The sequence below is a fragment of the Cucumis sativus genome, chromosome 3, assembly GCF_000004075.3.
Source record: "Cucumis sativus cultivar 9930 chromosome 3, Cucumber_9930_V3, whole genome shotgun sequence".
NCBI classification, from domain to species: domain Eukaryota; kingdom Viridiplantae; phylum Streptophyta; class Magnoliopsida; order Cucurbitales; family Cucurbitaceae; genus Cucumis; species Cucumis sativus.
The window spans coordinates 12,229,453-12,250,659 of NC_026657.2; the positions used below are offsets into that span (position 1 = coordinate 12,229,453).

The window sequence follows — 21,207 nt, forward strand, 5'->3', positions numbered from 1 at the left end:
GAAAATATAATAACATTTTGGCCGAATATTTATTGTTCACACGAGATTTGGAAGAAATGTAACTCGTGGAATTGAATTTTGTATATATCTAATATTTACTCATTTGATACTTTCTCTCAAATACAAATTAAATTCAATTGTAGTTGCAAATCGATTTAAACTTCAATATTCTGGGATCCAAGGAAAGTTTAAAGTCGATTTGAACTTCAATCTTTTCGAATCAAAGAAAAATTTAATTTTCCATCGAGATGGATACGAACAAAGAGCTTGTAGTAATTTGAATCTCCAAGCTTCAAAGCTTCAATTTTTCTTTCAATCAAGTCCAAACCCAACGAACAAATAGACTCAAATCGAAGTTCACCAAGTAAATGAACTCAAGTTAATATTTATAAAAAATAATGTGTAATAAAATTTAGTTGATTAAGTGTAAACTCATATTTAAACATTATTTTTTTATTTTTATAATATACTTAATTCCTCATATTATCCAACGCTTCAAAAGGACCCTAAGCTGCGCCCAATTCGGAGAGCAAGAAGCTCACGAAACGCCATAGCCATACCCATCCAAAACTATCTTCCGTCTAACTAAATATCAACTCTGCTTTCATTTTCCTTCAAAATTGAGCATTTCTTAGCCTTCTAATGGCTGCTACTCGCTTCAATTCTCTTTCGTTTTCCCCACTCCCATTATCCCTTCCTTCTCAATCTAATTGCCATTCTTTAGAACACAAACCTCCACTCTTTCCCCTCAGCCCCCTTATCCAGCTGAAGCTCGCAATTAAGCGTTCTAATGCCACCCATCCCGTCTTGAAGTTCAGTCGCCGTGCCACCACTGCAACCGTATCGTTTAGCCTCCCGGCTTCGTAGGATACGACTACTCTCTTGCTTTAGTTGCCGTTTTTTCTCAAGCCCTCATACCTAATATTTTCTTTGATTTTGCAGGAAACCTGAGGGCGTTCCTCCCGAGAAACTTCCGAAGTAAGTTTACCCACGAATGTTCCCCTTTTCAATTAGTGTCTTTATCCTGCATAGGTTGTGCTTAAGCGTTGTAAATTGGAGTTTTTCTTTTGTTGCATGTCTTCATTATGTGCTAATGTTATTTTTTAATTTAACTAATTATTTTGAAATTTAACGAGGGATGATGATTATTTGGGTTGAACTGTAACTTTAGTCCTTATCAATTAGTTTTAAGACTTCAATTTCAGTGCCTGTCTGGGAGGTTTGGAATTAATTTTAAGGACTATGGTTGAAAGTACCATGTTGTGTGTTTGGAACTTTTTGCTGATATGTTGAGTAACCACATTCTAAAGTGGCAGATGTATGACCTCTTACTCACTGCATTTCATAGAACGACCTATTATTTGTTTCTATCGGGCTGTAGGACATTTTCATATCTATGTAAATTGCTATTTTATCATAGATGTTGAATCATTTGTTATATGACTTCTCCTTTTCCGCATTAGATTGTGAATTATTGCAGAACTTACAGTGATGTTAGTTGTTTGTTGAATTTGTGACGTATAAGATGGTCGGCAAGAGCAATAAAGTCATTTGCAATGGGAGAATTGGAAGCAAGGAAACTCAAATATCCAAATACTGGCACAGAAGCATTGCTAATGGGAATTTTGATTGAGGGTTAGTATCCTTTCCAACTTTGAGGTTACACCAAATTCTTTTGTAATTATAGCCTTTTCATGATTATTATCAATTGGAGGGGTCTTCTTGATTAGTTTTGTGGTAGGGGTTCTCCTCAACCCTCCGCCTGTAGGCTGTGATTCTTGCTCTTTTGTTGAATATATCTTCTGTTTTCTATAAAAAAAAAGGTTATTTCTTATTTACATTTAGGTTTAAACTTACATATTAATTTTGTTTAGTTGAATGCAGTTAAGTTACAGAACTATATTACTCATGGTTCTTTTATTTTATTTTATTTGAATGGCTTGCATTCAGTATGTGGCACTACGAATGTTCATCCTTATTAGTTGTGCCATATTGTATACTGAAACATTTTTTCTAATAATATTTGTCCTCTCTACCTGTGGACGTAACTAACACATTGTTAATAAACCACGTATATCTATGTGTTGATCTTCACATTCTTCATATTGATTAATTGTTGTTTTCATAACGTTTATTTATTTTTAAAGCTAGTATTCTAAAACCAATAAGAAAAAATCAATAGAATCTGATAAGAACCATATGACTCAGCTCCTTAGGAGTTAACATCTGAATTACTTTTAAAATCTGACTACTTTTTCCCACGTCCCATTCCAGCATAATTTATGATCTCTTCCATTGTATCTGATTCCTCTCATATTAAACTATAGAATTGTTTTGAAAAACTTATTTATGTTTAAGCAATTCAACATTGAAACTTATATTCATGTTAGCTCCTGCCAGTCGATGATTATGAGTAACCTATCTTATGGCACTAGGCTTGGGGCATTGCCCATATGCTTTTGGAATGTCCGTATGCTTAATTGCTAACAATCATGGCGAAGTGAACCACAATTTTCAACCTTGTTCAGAGAAAAGGGGATAGGAATATGATAGATAGCCTCAATTATATTTGACAACAGCATTGGGGAAGGATTTAAGAGCTCCCCAATCCCTTTAATTTTCATAAGAGAACCCAAATACAAATAACCCCAGTCACAATAAACAGTCCCCCTAAATACAGTCCTTCCACTGCCCAATCTAACTAACACCACCTTGGGCCCCACCTAAACACGTAAAAATTTACCCTTTAACTCTGTTTGCACACCTTCCTCCCTTCCAACGTGTATACACCTTATTAATTGGGGCATATCACAATTAAAGAAAAAACAATAAATTTGCATATTCCCTTTGATTGCAATCTTGTCATGCGTCATTGCTAGGTAATTTTTATTTTCTTGAATATATATATTCACATTCTTTTCAGGAACGAGTACTGCTGCCAAATTCTTAAGGGCTAATGGAATTACACTTTTCAAAGTAAGGGAAGAAACTGTAAAGCTACTTGGAAAAGCTGACATGTATTTCTGCAGTCCAGAGCATCCTCCATTGACTGAGCCTGCCCAGAAGGCACTTGATTGGGCTGTTGCAGAGAAGCTAAAGTCAGGTGAGATATTCTTCCTAATCATCCAGCAAATGAAATTCTTATTTAGCTTGAAACATGAAAGTGAATGATGATACTTGAGTTTTTTGCTGAACCCTTTATGCATTCACAATAGAAAAGAATGAGATGTTGGGATGACCAGTCTTCTGACTGCTGGTTGAACCATATTTTTAGTATTGCCTATTTCTACGAAGGGAGGTTTTGCATATTTTTGTCACGCATTTAACAGCTTGGTTGGAAAGTTAATCAGATTATTCTTCCTCGGCTAGGATAGTGAATAAAGGATTTCTGCATCACCCTTACCACAATAGAAAAGTGAATAGAGGATTTTAGAACCACCATTTTAGTCTAATGGTCAATAGTAAAGGTATTAGCAGGAATGAGTTCAAGTTATAGTGGCTGCCTACAGACATAGGATTTAATAGTTACTTTGACAACCAAATATAGTAGGGTCGGACAATTCTCTTGTGATAATAGTTGAGGAGCATTGGTGTTCCTGAGCACTCGTCAATATGTTTGAAAAAAGAAGAGATTATTATGCACTGCAAGTTATTGGCTGCCACTTCTTTCAAATGGTTTACAAGTTGTGCTTGCTTACAGGCAATTAAGACTTAGTTGTAAAGCATTTATTTTCTCATGTATCAAGTAACATCCACTTGCATAGATTTTTGCCAACTTTTTTGGCCATTTTAGTGAAGAAGGATTTTAGTATATGGTCCATCTTAGTAAAGAAGGATTTCAGTATACGGTCCATTTTAGTGAAGAAGGATCTCAGTACATCTTATCATCTAGTTATTCATAAAGGATGTACAATTGTGCACACGTATGCATGGACTTCTTGATGGTAGATTTCAACTACAATGATTATCACCTATGTGCATTTTGTTATGTAATTTTGCTTGTGGCAGTCCTCTGTAATTGAACCTAAGGACCTATATGCAGGCCAGTCTGGAGAAATAACTACAGGTCATTTGCTTCTTGGTATCTGGTCAGAGGAATCAGCAGGTCGCAAGATCTTGGCCACCCTTGGCTTCGATGATGAGAAGGCAAAAGAGATTGCAAAAACCGTAAGCATTAAGTTGTTTTTATCTAGTTAGTACTGTAGCATCCTCAGTACTTGATGATATACTGCATTAAAACGTCTTTATTGTTCACAGGTGGACAAGGATGCAACTTTCAGTTATAAGTAGATGGATCATGTAGGAAGATGTGATGTGATTTTCATATTTTTGTGGATGGAATCCTCACAAAGGACCCTCCAAATGAGATTCACATGATTTGGATCCTCGTGCATCCATTTGGTGATATAGTGATTTGCCTGTTTAATCAGCACCTGCCGTTCGACATTATCAGCTTCATTTTGAATTGACTATTCTTGTTCAAACTTGTGGAGTGCTGGTATGATACGCTGCATTTCAGTGATCTCAGGAGTGTTCTCTGGCTTTTCTTGAACAAGCAACTTAAGTTGAACGGGAATAATTACCTCAATGATTAACACATCCCATTCTTAATTTAGTATTTGCAAGACATCCTCAATTACTTTTCAATTTTAGTATTTAATATTTTATCTTTGTTTCTTTAATTCTCCTTAATATATGGGGTCTTGCGTGCCAAAATTTGAACATTTTTTACTTTTTGATTCCTCCCACCTGTTGAAGCTTGTATGCCCAGGTAAATTCTTTTTGTGAATTTATAGGTAATTTTGATTTATGAGGTTAAGATTCTAGCCATTTAAATACGAAACATGCTCTACTTGACCTTTTCTGGATAATGCTCTTAGAACTTCATTGAGTATGCTATTTTGGATGTTCGAATTGTATAGCTATATATCTGTTTGAGAGAATAATAGCAAAAATAGTTGGTCGAAGGTTTAACAGTAATGGAAATTCTTAGCTTTCTGTTAAATTTTATTTGATCAGCTGTGTGTTAGATATCCATTAAGAGGCACGGCAAATTTCCAATTTTTTAAATTTGAGTTATGGTTTGACTCGAGAGATTATTGTTAAGCTGGGCCCTTTAGCATTGTTCTAATAGTTTAGTGCAATATCTAGTAAGTGGATGCAGATGTAATGATAATGAGTGCATTTTAGACATATCTTAATAAATATGATCCTCATTAAAGTGTTTCTACACTGCCTATATCTTTTTGTTCTCTTGTGTTTTAACAGGTTGAATTGAACAGTTTAAACAGCATTTTCCGTTCTCTCAGAATCTATTGATCCCAAATGGAGGTGAGAGATTTGAATTTAAGCAGAGAAATTTCTTCATGTCTATTCTTTTAGATGAGATTGCTATTAGTTGATATGATATGATTGGCATGGTGTAAGGGACCAAGTTTAGTGGACCGACTTAGGAATAGATCCATGCATCAGAAACAACCATTTTTGTTCATTTCAAAGTTTCTAAAAGCATTCTGATTCAGCCATTTAACGAATCCATTGTCTCTGGTCACTTTCAATCCACTACCCAAAAAACTTGAACAGTACAAGTTTGTCTGCTTGAGACTTTGCATCTAGTCCATTTGAATAGACTTTGGAGTATGAAGCAAACCCATCTTTTTGACTTCACAGGAGTGTTCTAGTGAAAGTTGATGAGCCTTCCTTTGCGAAATTGTCTGTCATTTCTTCTTTTCCCTCTCTGTTTTGCTCAAATTGTTTTTTTTTTTTTCCTTTTTTGGGTGCATGCACGATCCTCATTCTTGATTGTGTTCATAGCTTTTTTTTTTGTCTTGTTTTAGTAGATTTGGGACAGGGGGATTCAAATCACAAATCTTGTGGGTATTAACACGTTTACATATTAGTTGAGGTATGCTCATTTTGATTTTTTTCTTGTTTTAATTGAAATGACATGGGTTTATTATTGTGTATTAGAAGCACATTTTCAACTTTATTATTGTACATGTTATCGACAAAAAGAAAAGATTCAAGATGATAGAAACATAAAACAGAAGAAAATGACACGTTGAGAGAAAAGAAAAATGAAAGATAAATAGGCGATTAAATGTAGATGAAGTGACAATGATCTACATGATGTCCTTAATAAGGAAAAAAAACAGGCAAATAAGAGGGAGAACTTTGCAAGTTAAGTAGGACCTCAAGCACGTGTATAGTACATGGAAGAGGGAATAATTGTGTGCTTAAAATGATGATGGCACACGTGCGTATTAGGTCACTCTTAGCAATAAAATAAAATAAAGAAAAAAAAAAAAAACTAAGCACAATCTCATTGGGTATGTTCCTAAAGTGTTTCTTCTTTGGGGCCATTATCTTTATGGGGATGTCTTGTAAAAGTGAGGCAAAGCTTCCTCAATTTAAGTTCAATAAGTAGTCCCCCCCTTTCTTCCTCTCCTCATCTTCCAAAACTATATAGAATTATGGAAATTGTATTTGTAATTTTAGGGTCAAAAGAAGAAGTAGTGGGAATCTTAGCATTCCACACTTAGGTCACTATCAAACCCAATAAGAGGCAAAATGAATGTTTAGTTTGACATGGAATCAAAATAATTAATACCCTTTTATTTTTCTCTCAAGCATTTCTCCAATTCGAAATAGAATGAAAGATGGTTCTTTACGACTTTCAATTTTGTATTAAATAGATCGTTGAAAATTTTTAAAATTAGTTGAAGCTTACGTGAATAACAAAGACATGGATTAAAAACACAATTATTAGAAGGTAATGAAAGAATGTTAGAAGGTAATGAAAGAATGTTTCCTATTTTTGTGGTTTAATTGATATGGGTGAAGAAGATAAGAGAGGAGGCATTGCATTAAATAATAGGAAGATGAGTGATGTGGACATGGATGATTATTAGGGCATGCACCCATTATTTAAAATTGAAAGGAAAAGCAAAGGAAGAAGAAGGTATATTGAGGAAAATTGGTTAATGATGTTGTTTGTGTCGTGGGTGTGGAGCCATGTTTCAATGTGTGTGCGTGCGTGGCCTGGCCCTTCCCAAGCCCTCATCCCGTCCGCACCATCCAGATCATTCCGCTCCGCATGTCCTTCAACCTCAATTATTCACATATCAAATTAAACCTTTCTTTTCCTTAAGAAAAAAATTATTAAACCTTATATCCCTTTTCTTTATTATTATTATTTTTTTTTTACAAGTAATTCAAGAAACTAACAAAATCATTAAGCAAAGTAGAATCTTCCCTTGAAGGGGTGGCTTTTCGAGCCAGATTGTCGAGAGATGGAATTTTCGAGTGTTGTTGCTAAGTTATGTGTGATTGAGTTATTTCTTATGTTTGATCAAAACAAAGCCTTTAATTAACCCAGAGAGATAAGAGAGATCAACAAAAAGTTTGAACCTGGTTTGCTTAGAGAGTTAGTTTCATCTTAAAGAAAAGATAAATTAAACCCAGCTTCAAAAACTTTGGACAGAGACTACGATATAGGGAATACGTAACTTCCTCTTTTTAATACTTTATTTTTTTTCCTTGTTAATTTAATCCACTTTTCTTTAGTGATTAATATCTATACAAAGTAAAGAGACATAAACCATTTCCTATGAGCTGTTTTTCTCATCTTTGTGGGCGACTTTTCTATATATCTCTTTACTTCACTAATATTTAGACAACCCGACCCTACTAAAAACAGTGTTTTTATTGTCTTTGATATGTAGTCTCCATCGAAATTTAACGTTTGTCCTTAAAATCTCACCTCTCTTCTTTCGCATCCATTACTGTAGACCAACCCATAAGTAGTTGGGTGCATGATAAGTTAAAGAGTAATACTTAAGATGCAATTCAGGCAACTCTATTCTTAGAATTTTCGTACGGTAACTCATTTTTAGGCACAAAATAAAATTTGGTCCACCATTTAAATAAATTATAATTTGACGTTTTCCTTGACACAAGCTCGTTGTAGAATTATCAATTCAATCAACGGACATGCTTGATGGACCGAGGCGCTAGTATGAATGTCGTTTGGATATTATTGCTCTTTTTCTCTCATCAAATTTGCAGTTTTTTCTTTGATTTTTCTGTTAGTTTTGCATGCTTCTTCTTCAATTCGTTTGTTTTCCTTTGTCCTACACATATCTTCTTCGATTTGTTTCCACTTCGTATTGAAACTATTTTTCCCTCTCGCTTCTTGGTCTTGCTTTCACTCTTAATCTCATTCTAATTCATATTCCATCTAATTCCATTCCAAAGACAGAGGAAGAGGTTGTAGAAGGGAAGAACGAAACAAATTGAAGGCCACAGCGACTTGCATGCAAAACAAATGGGGAAAATACATTTTGGTCATCCTCTAGTCATTTCACCCTAAGCTAACACAAGCAAAAGACACAAAATAAAAACACAGGCTCGATCATCTAATAACCACTTAAAAATAAAAAAACTATTTTAAAAAAAATCCTCAACACAAATTGTAATTTAACATTTGAACTATTCCATAAGTTGGACAAAGATCCCTTGAAGTTCACAATGAAATATTATGATCATAACTAACTGAATTTTGATTAAAGTAGCAACACCACGATAAAAAATGTATGCGGATTGTGCATGAATTTGCATGCACTAGAAATTTTAATTATATACAATAAGTTCAGTTTTTTTTCCTCTCACACCTAAATAGTAACACTTGACAAAAAGAATTTAAACCTTAAAAGTCGGTGAATGAATCAAAAGAGATATTCTCATGTAATTTTGTACATTGAATTCGTACAAAACGACAAGTAAAAAACCATATATATTTTAGCCTCAAATGTTATAAAATGTAATATAACCAAAGTCCAAGAGCTTGGCAATTTGTTAAAACTAGTCAACCATTACACACCTCCATGAATTAATTAAACATTACTAAATAAACCAATAAGGAACACAAAATCTCTCATACTTAGAATTTCAAGAGATTGCTTAAAACAAAGTGTGTTTAGTTGATTTAAATAATGAAATAATGAATGATCCTATACGAGATTTTGCAATTTCAATTACGAACCAATGGCAAAATGACAAGTGGCCAAGTTTGTAGGGTTTTGACAATTGAAACACATGGGCAAAGGCATGGGGAAGGCCTTCCCTTTGCCCACAAATCTTCTAAGCAATAATAATAATCTCTAGAGGATGGATTATATTTCATATATATTCATCTCTTTATATATTGGACATGTGCATTTCTTGGTTATAATTCCCATTATATTGCCTATGGAGGATGGCTTCCCAATAAGATTTCTTTCCCATTTCTAATTGTGAAAAAGATTTTGACTTATTAAAAAAAAATGTAACTCCTTTTATCAAATTCTATCCTATTATATTAAACTTATATGCAATTCATGTGATCATAGACAACACTTACATTGTTATGAATTGTGTGTGATATGCACAAATATTTTAAAAACTGACTACGTTAAATAAAAATTACTTTAGTTTATCTCCCAATTTTGAAGGAGTGTCAATTAAACTATATCAATTTAAACTTAAACTTTTAAAATAAAATCAATTAAACTATATCAATTTAAACTTAAACTTTTAAAATAAAATCAATTTATTCATTTTTTTTATTTATTCAGTGCATGTCTGTGAGTGCAATTAATGTAGTGATTGTATGAGTGACTTTTATTTCATGCAAATCATTTGGTTATATTTAAACGTGATTTCAAAATTAAATGTCATTTTTTGTAAGATAAATAATTTAACTCAAAAAAAGCAAAAAGTATTCTTAAGATCAAATTTGGTGTTTCAATAAATAAATTAAATGAAAAGAAACTTTTTGTTTTGGGGTGAATTTCCAATCCATTACCCTATCAAGAATTACCCCTAAACTAATTATTGTCACAGTAAAATCACTCACCAATACCTTTACTCCCTCTTTTACATAAATGATAAAAACTAACACTTTCAAAAAAACCCAAACCTTTTTTCCCCTAAGTTGATTACTCACTTTTTATCTCCATCATAAAAAAAAAAAATTGAATAATAAAATCATCATTCAAAACAATATATTTATCAATATATACACATCATCTCTCCCCTCTGTCTCTCCCTCAACCACAAATCCAAAATTTTCAACCCCTTTGCTTTTTAACATTCATTTATATATATTGAACATTAAAAGAATAAGATGGCATATGGGTGAAAAAATAAAATAATAGAAAGCAAATTGAATAGTCAATTTCATGTTTAGGGGTAAGAGAGAGAAACAAACAAAAATGAAGGGTAGAGAGAGAAAGAAGGGCACTTTTACCAAAAGGGGAAGTAAAGAGAGAGATAAGGAGAGAGGTTGAAGGAGGTTTTGCCTAATCATTTACCGACAACTCAACAGCCATATCTTCCACTGTTGTTCCATTGATACCCAAAAGCTCAACCACTGGTGAAAAAACAAATACACACCATATACCATTTTTAAATATAATACCATTACTTAAGATAGATAGATGATGATTATGATGATGAAGAAATTTGAAAGAGGGATCATCTTAATAATAAAAAAAAATATATGCAGAAAGTGCTTCCAACATAACCAACCCTAAAAGTGGTTAGTAACGCTCTTCGGTCTGAGATTTTTCTTTCTCCCTCTAAGTGGTTCTTGAGACAATTTCTTTGTTGAACTGGGTGTGTTCTTTTTACAATTTAATATACTTTTGGAAAAGGAATATTTAAATTTCCACTAAGCCATGTGAGTATATGGATGAATAATTAAGAACATGATGGTGCTGCCCATTTCTGTATTGTTTCTTTTTATGTTGCATTATTCAATAATAATCCAAAAGAGAGAGAGTAAGCGTAAGGTTGCCGTAGTACTTACTATACCATATACCCTCTTCACGTTCTCATATCTTCATTTTAAATTATCAATACCCATTATCTAATTCTTTAATATTAAACTCAAATATCTCTCAATTTTTTAACTCTTATTATTATTATTCATGGTCTATACTTCAACTTGTTAAATGCATATGTGCTATTAACAAATATTTAATCCTCTCATTTTTGTTGTTAAAGAATCATTTTAGCTTTATATTAAGAAAAATTCCATAAATAAACTTTGCACACTTCATTTTATATACCTTTTGTAAATAAACTTAGCACACTTACATTATAGACAAACGACATCTCTCTCTCTATATATATAGCCAAAGCACGCATGTAAACATACTAAAAGAACAATAAAAACAGTTAAATACAACTCATTGATCTCATAGGTTTTTAATGTGTCTGTTGATGTTGATGATAACTATTTGGATTTTTGAAAATTGACTTTATAAACTCTATTTCAATTTATGAGCTCCTTTATTTTGTTACCTACTTAAAAGAATGATTTGGTTAAAATTTTAGGTTCGATCGAGAGACTTAGAAACAAGTGGTTTTATTAATTTTTATTGACAAATGTAGAGTAAGAGATAACGTAGTGGATCTAGATTATAGACTTATTTGATTGAGAACACATAGAAATAATGTCGTTTAAAAGATATTTCATTGTTCATGTGTCATCATTAACATAACTCAAATGACACATAAAAATTTAATATACTCTTCGATCATCTTGAACTAAAAATTTAAACCCCAATCCTTATTAAGAGAACCAACTATATTACAATAATAGTGGTACGAAATCATATTAAAACGAATATAACTCAACAATAATGATATGTTTTTGTCAGAAGTACAAAAGTTTCACGATAAAGATCAATGTTAATTAAAAATATACAAGTTACGTTCTTTTGATGAATTAATTTTGAGTTAAAACATAAGTAATCCTAGCTAAAATTTGTTAATTGTAATGATAGATTATGTCCAAATGAAGATGTTTGGAAGATTAAACATCAAATTAGAAAGGAGAGTAGGCGAATGTTTTAGAAGAATCTCTTTGTCTCAAGCGTTGCAACAATATGTCATATGGTGTTGGGTCAATTACAAATAACTATGTGAAGCAAATAGACAAAAAGAAAGTTTCCTTACAATTTATTTCAGTTCAAAAAAATCACTAACTAAAGATTTCAATTAATAATAGTGCTCTAAATCTATAATGTTACCTACTACTAGCTTTATTTGAAAACCTAATATAAATAATAGAAACGTTTTTAATTTGAAAATAATAAAATATTTATTTACTAATTTAAATTTACTTTTTAAAATTAAAACTTAAGCTGGGCTGAGAAGATAATTTTAATATAATATCTAATAGATGTGTTGTTAACAATAACTACTCTATATTAAATTGATTAATCTATGGTCAATTATAACCTACCGAGTAATTTCCTTGATTAATGATGGTTATAGGATGATTATTATTATAATCTTTCGACCTCTTTATATACTAGTTTTACTAGAGTTATTAATAAACCCTAATCAAATCTAGAAAGAAAAACTTCTACCTATTTAGTCTATATTCAATTAAAAATGTAATGATTTAATAAAATAGATCACATAATATAATTAAACTATTAATCTATACTTAATATATGGAACAAATTTCAATAAAATAAAGACGTTTGATGTGGATATTTTAAACTTGAATTAGATTCCATAAGAAATGTAGGAAAGGTAACAATTAATTTTGGGGGAGAAAAAAGAAGGTTTGATAATTGAACTAAAAAGAAGGTAAAGAGAGAAGAAGAAGAATTAAAATGGGTGAGACATGAGAATTAACAAAAAGGAAGAAGCCAAACCAATAATGACACAATGCCCTTGCTTTCATTTTACATTCAAACAGCATATGCAAAAAAAAAAAGGTTCATGCTGCCGACTTGGAGATAACCATTATTTATTATTTTAATCATAAAAGAAAAAAGAAATTAAACAGAAACATATCCCAATAAATAAATTAAAATAATTAATAGTAAAAAAGAAAAAGAAAAAGGGAAAAAAAAAGGAAAAAAGAGAGAGAGGGTGATATTATTGTTCCCCCCACGCTCATCCCAAGCGTGTGTTGGGTTGAATCCACTACATGACAAACTACCCTTTATTTATATATTCTACACGCGCTTCCCATCTCTTTCTTTTTTCTTTTTCTTTTTACTCTCCACTCCCTAAATATTACCCCTCATTTCTAACATGATTATTTTTTAAAGAAAAAAAAAAAAGAATACCACGTTTTTCAAATATTTATCAATTTAGCCACACATCACATCATAATAAATCAATTAAATTATTTTTCAGAACTGTATATAAATAATTTCAATATTTTTTCTTTTCTTTTCTTTCAAACTTATTGGGTTTTGATTTTATAGTATATATTGTAAAGGGGTATTGAATTAATGGGTATGATTAAACTAAAATTTGAGGATTCTACAGATATGATCCTATCTTTATAATTTTTGTATTAAAATAAATAAATAATCGATGATTAACATGATCTTATAAGGTATGATTCCCTCACTTCATAATCTTTATATCAAAATAAATAAATAAATTATACTACTGTTCAAAAGTTGAACTCTTTGTGAAACTGAAAAGTCATCTCCTAATTTAACATTTAATTTATAATAATTTATTTTCGTTGTTAAAAAAGAGTGTAAATTCTTTTAAATATATATTGCATTCAATAGTTAATATATATACTCATCTTTAAAATTAAAATATATAAAAAAAGAAGTTGTTTGTATTATTTTATACAACTAGGTTCCATTTTAAAATTAATTGACAATGATCGGAGTAGTTCGTCTCTTTGTTTTTTCCAATGTGAAATTTTCAATCTGTTCTCTTAAGATGGTGTCTTTTTAGGTTTATTAATCTTGTCTGAAATAACTATGTTTTGAGTTTATATATTTAGACTTTAGGTAAGGTGAGTTGCATCAAATTTTTTAAACTTAGGATATTAGCTAATGCACTTAAATAACTTCTATATGAATTTTTTTTTAAAAATTCCCCTACTTCCCTCAAATGTAATATAATAATTCAAAAGTATGGAAGCTTTGCGAATGGGAAATTCCATAAAAGAAAAACTATTTTATTTGTATTAATTAATAATACCTTCAATCCAATCGAAGTCATAAAAAATTTGAAAACAATTTATTATATTTATGAAAAAAAAAATACACTCCGGTCTCCAACTGTCTCTGTTTCCCTCTTTTCATTTTATTATTACTATACTAATAAATAAATATGCCATTGTCATCGCCATTGCCATTGCCTTTGCCATTCCCATAGTTAGCGGAAGCTCTCAAAACTCTTCAATCCTTCCAAATTCAAAACCATGGCTCTCGAAACTTGGCTAATCAAGGTAAAAAACGCCGTCTCTAACAAATTCGATGTCGTTCGAGCTTCTTCAACCGCCCCCAATTTCAAACCCACGTCCTCTAAGAAATCCCCAAACGTCGCTGTTTTGTCCTTCGAAATCGCCGGCCTCATGTCCAAGCTTTTGCATCTATGGAACTCTCTCTCCGATCACAACATTACTCGTCTTCGTAATCAATCCATTTCTCTCGAAGGTGTCCATAAAATTGTCTCTAATGATGACGATTTCCTCCTTGCTCTTGCTTGTGCTGAAATCACTGAAAATCTTCGTCTCCTTGCTAACTCTGTTTCCCCTTTGTGCATCAAATGTGACCATCCTGATCTTCGCTCCTTCCATCGCTTGTTTCTTGAATTTGCTGACTCCGGTCGCGATCTTCACAATTGGGTATGTCTTATTTAATTAACCACTTAACTCAAAAGCTCGCTCTGTTTTTTTTTTTTTTTTTATAATGTACAACAGGAACGTTGGTGTTGATTTTTGTGTTTTTTTGTTTACAGCTATTGAGCGAGAAGGAAATGGAGTGTAGGAATAAGAGAATTGAGAGATTAGTTACACTGACGGCGAATCTTCATAGAGAAATGGATGAGCTTTCAATAATGGAAACTGGGTTAAGAAAAACAGTTGCAAGTTTACAGTTATGTCAACAAGAACAGAGCAATAGTTCCACTCCACCATTAGAGATTTCTCTTAAAGAGCAAAAGATCTTGGATCTACAGCAGAAGATCTTATGGCAAAGACAAGAAGTAAAGTATTTAAAAGAAAAATCTCTTTGGAACAGAACATTCGACACAGTGATATCAATTCTAGCAAGGTCAATTTTCACAACACTAGCAAGAATTAAACTTGTTTTTGGTTTAGCACATCAATTCCCATCTTCTCTCCCTCGTAGCCTCTCCGCCTCCGCCGCCGTTCACCCGCTCAAGAACTTAAACGACAACGCCAACGATTCTGATCCCACAACAACTAAAAACGGATTCTTCGAATCAAATTTGAAACTTTTAAAGCCGCCACGGACGACACTAGGAGCAGCGGGGTTGGCCTTGCATTATGCCAACTTGATCATAGTCATGGATAAAATGATCAAGTCGCCACAACTTGTAGGTGTGGACGCAAGAGACGATCTATACTCGATGCTACCGAATAGTGTAAGGACGTCACTGAGAGCGCGGTTGAGAGGGGTCGGGTTCACGGCTAGCGACGCGTCATTGGCAGGTGAATGGAGGGAGGCAATGGGGAGGATATTGGGGTGGATGTCGCCATTAGCACAAAACATGATAAAATGGCAAAGTGAAAGGAGTTTTGAGCAGCAAAATTACATGGCACCAAAGACTAATGTAATGCTTTTGCAAACGCTTTATTTTGCTAACAAAGACAAGACAGAAGCTGCCATTACGGAATTGCTTGTGGGGTTGAATTATATTTGGAGATTTGAAAGAGAAATGACTGCTAATGCCTTGTTTGCTTGCAGCAATTTCATTACCTCATGAAGATGGACATATGGATTCAATTTCTTTTTTTCTTTTTTTTTGGTTTGGTAAATTCTCAATATCATTGGAAGTGGACACTAGGGTTTGTTTTGGGCTGATCTTTAACTCTGCAACATGTATATTGTAAACTTTTATCTATGTAAATGAATATGATGATAAGTTTAATTTTATTTAGTTATCTGAAGAAAATTAATGCTATAATGTTGGGTGATATATAGTCATAAATTTAGTTTAGTGATGACGTACGAAGTTATTCTATATGGATTCTTTAAAATACATTCAAGTGTTTAGTTTACAAAAACAAGTTATTTTGAAAAAAATTAGAGTGCTAGACAATCACTCAACAAAAAAATCTTTTGAAGTGTATTTTAAACCAATTTTATAAAAAGAGTTTATTTTTAAGTCAATCCAAACGGGTCCCTAATTTGTAAAGTTTTAAAAATGTTTAATAGGCGTTTAAACATCTTTTAGTTCAAGACATAAGTATATCTATTATACATGTAAACTTATTTTTACTTTTAGTAGTTTGTTTGTGTTGGATTTAGAACCAAAGAAAATAACTGTAAATGATAAATTTCTCAAAATATTTATAAAATATAACAAAAAAATTCATATTATATCGCTAATCGACACAATTTTTTCCATTCTCCTATATTTGAAAATGCCACTAGAATGGATTGTATATTCATATTATTTTTTTAATTAAAATAAACAAACTCATGAAGTTCAAATTAATGTTTTAATATTTTGAATTACATTTGAACCAACAATTCGATTAACTATATCACAATATAGTAATTAATCCAAAATTTGGGCAAAAATAAATAGGATCATAATGATACAAGGTAAACTAAATGAGAGTTGTGATTTAATAGTCCACTTTATAAACTAACATTTCAAAAAGGAAAAAGAAAAAAAGAGAGAAAGATTAATAATAATAATATAATATTATTAAAAAAAAAAAAAGAAAGAAAATCAAATGAGGATGGGATGAGGTGTAAAGAAAGAAGAATGATAAATATAAAGTGGCTTAGGTTGTTCAAATCTAAAACATTAGAAGTTTGTTAAAATGGGACCAAACCACTCTTCCTCTTTCTAATCTTTGCTATTTACTTAATGGAACCTTTCAAATCCATTAATCATCACTTAATTCCCCCTTTTCTCTTATATAATTCCAATTCTTTATTTTTCTTTTTTTTAAAATTCTTAAACCTCACTTCATTGTTGAGAGCCCCCTAAAGTGATTGTGTGCCCACAACAATAGGTGATTAATTCTTTTTTCTTTTTGACAAAAGTGATTATGTGTCCTTTCATAAGTTATAAAAGGAATTACAAATATATTAATCAATATTCATATATTTGCACCCATTGTTATAAGAATGAAGGTTGAATATTGTTTTGATATTATGTGTGTACATTTTTCATTCTTTTAAATATCAACTACCTAATTTGTCACCTAATTTGTCGTGGTTGAATATATCATTACCAATTTTCATTTGTTTTCTAACTATTATAGACAAACAAAAAATAATGAATTTTATCTTTTAGAATTTTGTTGAGGGTAAATAGATTGTTTATTTATTTATTTTGAAAAAATCCACAAAATTAGTTAGCAAATGATATATGTATTATCTTCTTTTAGTTGAAGGTTCAAACTCTTCCATATCTATTTTTAGTATAAATTATTATATGATCGTAACTCACTTACTTTGAACAAAACATGTTATAGATATAAAATTTAAATTCTCAAATACAGTGGATATAATATACTTATGTTATCAGACAAACGGCTTAATATGTCCTACAACTATGATTGAGCATAGGATATAGTAAATATAATATGATGGGAAACAATTATAAATAAAATAATAAAATGAGTAATAAGTATTAGTTGCTATTTAATAACTTTGAAAATAAAAATAAATAATTTTGTTAGTTGTTAACCACTTAAAATTGATTCAAATTCAACCAAGTCATCAACAGAGAATAAATAACTTATAATTGATAATATTTAATTGAGATATGCATTCCAATTTACAACTTTTATGATATAAAGTTTTCAAATAAAGTTTAGAGAATATATTTATAAATATAGTGAAATATAATTAATAGAAGTTTAATGGATAGAGTCTTACGATTTTAAAATATTTTCAACTAAACTAAAATTTAATAGCGTATATATATATACTAATAAGTTTTAATGGATGATTTTTGTAATGTTTGAATAAGGAATGGTTGAGCAAATATAATTTGTCACAATAATTTTCAAATTAACGATAGAATTAAGGACTTTTCAACCATAAAAGACTTCATAAATTCTTGAAATTGAACACAATTTGAAAACTCAAAACTGCTTTTGATTATTAGAAAAACTTTTATCAAACTATGATTTTAAGAACATTTACCTGCTCCATTTCATAAGTGACGCATGCACATTCAATCCAGAAAAAAATTATAAAGCATCAAGGGTAAAGATTATTTTCTTTTTACAAGCACACCTAAATAACGAAATTGTTTGAAATTATATGTCAGTAAAAGGTAAGGGATAAATTTTGATCAATAAATTAGTGTGTGAGTGAAATTGTTGGAGAAATAACTTTTTTTTAGAATTACTTCATTGTTTTTTTCTAGGCAAAAAAACAAGCAACCAACAAACACCATCAACTATCACTTAGAACCAGAAACACGAGAAAACATATTTTCAAATGAAAGAACTACTTAAAAAAAACGTAAAAACTACAATATTCATGAACATAATAATGTACTTTTTGAGAGATGAATAATGTACAAAAGAAAATTCAATAGTATTTGTAAAAACAAAGATATGAATTCTTGGTTGAGATTAAGAAGTGTTGGTAGTAGCAAACCACATTGGCCCATTTATTTGTTTATGAAATCTGCTGTATGAACCGGCCCAGGCCAGAGAACTCAGCTCTAATGAAAAGATACACGAAAATGGGACTGAAATCGAAAATTAAATTTCAAAACAAATTCAAATCATGTTAAATAATTTTGAAATTAGCTTAAAGTTAATTAAAAACACAATTACTGATATAGTAAAAATAAACATAGTTCAAACTATATAGTTTATAAAATTTTATAATATAATTGATACGTGATTTTATTAAACCTAGTTAATTTAATATTATATATATATTTACCTGTTGAGAAGGGTATGCTTTTTACTCCTAATATACTAGCTTCAAATTGAAATAAATTAGTATTTTAATATTGAATTCTATTATCGAAAAATTATAATAATTTTATCAAATTGTACTTGAAGAATAAAAGGATCATAAAGTTTTAAAAGATAATTATATTCTTTAGATTCGTTAAATTAAAAAAATTGTTATTAAACTAAATTAGGTATTTCTCTACCTAAATAAATATAGATGATCCAAATGTATTTCAAAAATTCATTTTCATCTAAACCGTTTCTTTAACAACTTGTTAAAATAAAAACTCAAATGTGTTTTTATTTTTTTCAAAAAATAATTTGTATATATTCAAGTTTTTGTTATATATACTACACATATTTTTATTACATTCTTTCAAGAATGATGGGTAGTGATGGAAGGTTGGTTGGTAAGGGTATTCGAAGATTGCCGACAACGATTACGGAAGATTGTCCTAAATCCTAAAAATACTCATTTTATTCGATAACAATAATTTAGAAATATAAGAAAATTTTATTAATAAACTATTAACTGTCTATTACTAAATTGATAATCATCCTTTCTATTCATTCAAATTATAAGAGAAGAGGGAAAGAAAATGCTTTGAAAATTATGAAATATGACTAATTATATTATAACATTCTCAGTAAATAAAAAAGAAATAAAACAATATCATTCTAAATTCTAAACTCCAATTTATCGGCCTTGCGTTCAACCATTTGCTTGGCCAAAATCTTGCGCCCAACCTCCTTGTGATCAAAGCCGCACGAATGCTCTTCAGGATACCTATGTTTGCCGCAAAAACAACCTCCACATTGGCAGCTAAATCCAATCATTCCGACCTTCTTCTGGCAAATTTCGCATCTATTTTGGGTTTTCGGTGGCGCTGGATCATTGTGATCACAAGTTTCAAGATTCTCCGATACACCAAAATAAGAAGATTGTCTCGTTTCAAGATTAATCTGACTTTTTGAGCTCTTTTGTCGTTCAAAATATTTTGCCCCGGTTTCTTTAAGAAAAGCAGCATAACAAACGGAGCACAAGTTTCGATTGTTCGGATTTCCATAAAACCCACAGTTGTTGGCGCACAGAGCATGGTCGTTGCCATTCTTTGAACTTTCAAAATCCGCCATTCAAATTATTTTTCGATCTTCTTATTGTTGAAACTCGTATCGATTTGAGTGAGGAAGAGGATTTGGTTTGTATTTTGATGATGAGAACGAGTGAGCTCTCTCTCAATATAAAGAGAAAGATTGATATCTGAATCCAATTAGGAAACTGTTTAGATAAATTAAATCCCAAAAGAAATTGGAAAATCAAACATCTTTTCTCTCACCATATATTTTATTTTGTTTTTCCAATATTTAAATGTTTGTCTTTTTTGTTTGCACTTTCCAAAATATTTTTTTTTTTATTATAACATGACCTATGTCACGCTATTTCTAAAATTGCAAAGTAACAAATTTAAAAGTCGAGAATCCTATTATTTTCGTCTAATAGTCTTGTGATTTGGTATTATATCACGGATATATTTTGTCATATTTTTTAAAATTAAGTGTCATGCGTACATTTTTCTAAATATTTTTGTCAGTTTCTCTTTTATATATATATATATATATATATATATATATATATTCGAGAACCTTTATAGATTAAGATATAACTAATTCTCATTCTTTTCCTCAACATAAACAAATAATAATCATTATAATCCTAATCATATATTATATTAGTTTTAAACTTTTAACTATGTTCCGTTATTTATATTAAATATAGTTATAAAAGTATCCTTAAACTTTGTAACTTATATAAAAAATATTCTAAGCTTTAAAAAGTTTAAAGAATGTTATTAAATTTTAAAAATGCTAAAAAATATCTTGGGAGGGAAATAGTTAAAAAGTTATTTTAAAAATACTCCCAAAGTATTGAAAATTTTGATACTTACCAAAATTTAGAAAATACTCTCATACTCTTATTTTTTACCTCGAAAATAAAAACCACAATGTTAAATTAAAATCATAGTTTTAAATTTCCATCAAAAATAAATTGAACATTGCAATCAAAAATTTAAAAATAAATTTTTTTCAACCATTAATATTTTGTCAAAATATGACAATCCATAATTCAATACTTTGTCAAAATATGACCAAGAATAATTCTCCAGTGTGCCAAGGTTGATGAGTTATATATTAAATTTCATTTTGGCATACCAAAATAAACAAAAAAAAACAATTACATATACAAAAAAATGGTTAACTCAATT

The 21,207-nt window shown here is 30.5% G+C and overlaps 3 protein-coding genes across 3 annotated transcripts; 2 read left to right on the plus strand and 1 right to left on the minus strand.

Moving 5' to 3' along the window:
* Positions 1 to 486: 486 nt before the first annotated feature.
* LOC101208093 (ATP-dependent Clp protease ATP-binding subunit CLPT1, chloroplastic) lies at positions 487 to 4,724 on the plus strand. The gene is made up of 6 exons (XM_004148077.3): positions 487 to 863; positions 943 to 978; positions 1,526 to 1,635; positions 2,924 to 3,103; positions 4,043 to 4,167; positions 4,258 to 4,724. The coding sequence occupies exons 1-6, from the start codon at positions 643 to 645 to the stop codon at positions 4,288 to 4,290; spliced, it is 705 nt and encodes a 234-aa protein (XP_004148125.1). The 5' UTR covers positions 487 to 642; the 3' UTR covers positions 4,291 to 4,724.
* A 9,419-nt stretch (positions 4,725 to 14,143) lies between these two features.
* Positions 14,144 to 15,946, plus strand: LOC101216982. The gene is made up of 2 exons (XM_004148110.3): positions 14,144 to 14,665; positions 14,779 to 15,946. The coding sequence occupies exons 1-2, from the start codon at positions 14,240 to 14,242 to the stop codon at positions 15,766 to 15,768; spliced, it is 1,416 nt and encodes a 471-aa protein (XP_004148158.1). The 5' UTR covers positions 14,144 to 14,239; the 3' UTR covers positions 15,769 to 15,946.
* Positions 15,947 to 19,621: 3,675 nt separating this feature from the next.
* Positions 19,622 to 20,077, minus strand: LOC116402812 (zinc finger A20 and AN1 domain-containing stress-associated protein 10-like). The gene has a single exon (XM_031883177.1). It carries the CDS (start codon positions 20,075 to 20,077, stop codon positions 19,622 to 19,624), a length of 456 nt encoding a protein of 151 aa, XP_031739037.1.
* Positions 20,078 to 21,207: the final 1,130 nt, after the last annotated feature.

Bases quoted from the DNA above. Each gene is read 5' to 3' on its own strand.
- LOC101208093 (XM_004148077.3), top strand. From the start codon at position 643: ATGGCTGCTACTCGCTTCAATTCTCTTTCGTTTTCCCCACTCCCATTA. The intron at 1,636-2,923 runs GTTAGTATCCTT...CATTCTTTTCAG, and splicing joins AATGGGAATTTTGATTGAGG to GAACGAGTACTGCTGCCAAA. The intron at 4,168-4,257 runs GTAAGCATTAAG...TATTGTTCACAG, and splicing joins CAAAAGAGATTGCAAAAACC to GTGGACAAGGATGCAACTTT.
- LOC101216982 (XM_004148110.3), top strand. From the start codon at position 14,240: ATGGCTCTCGAAACTTGGCTAATCAAGGTAAAAAACGCCGTCTCTAAC. The intron at 14,666-14,778 runs GTATGTCTTATT...TTTTGTTTACAG, and splicing joins GTCGCGATCTTCACAATTGG to CTATTGAGCGAGAAGGAAAT.
- LOC116402812 (XM_031883177.1), bottom strand. From the start codon at position 20,077: ATGGCGGATTTTGAAAGTTCAAAGAATGGCAACGACCATGCTCTGTGC.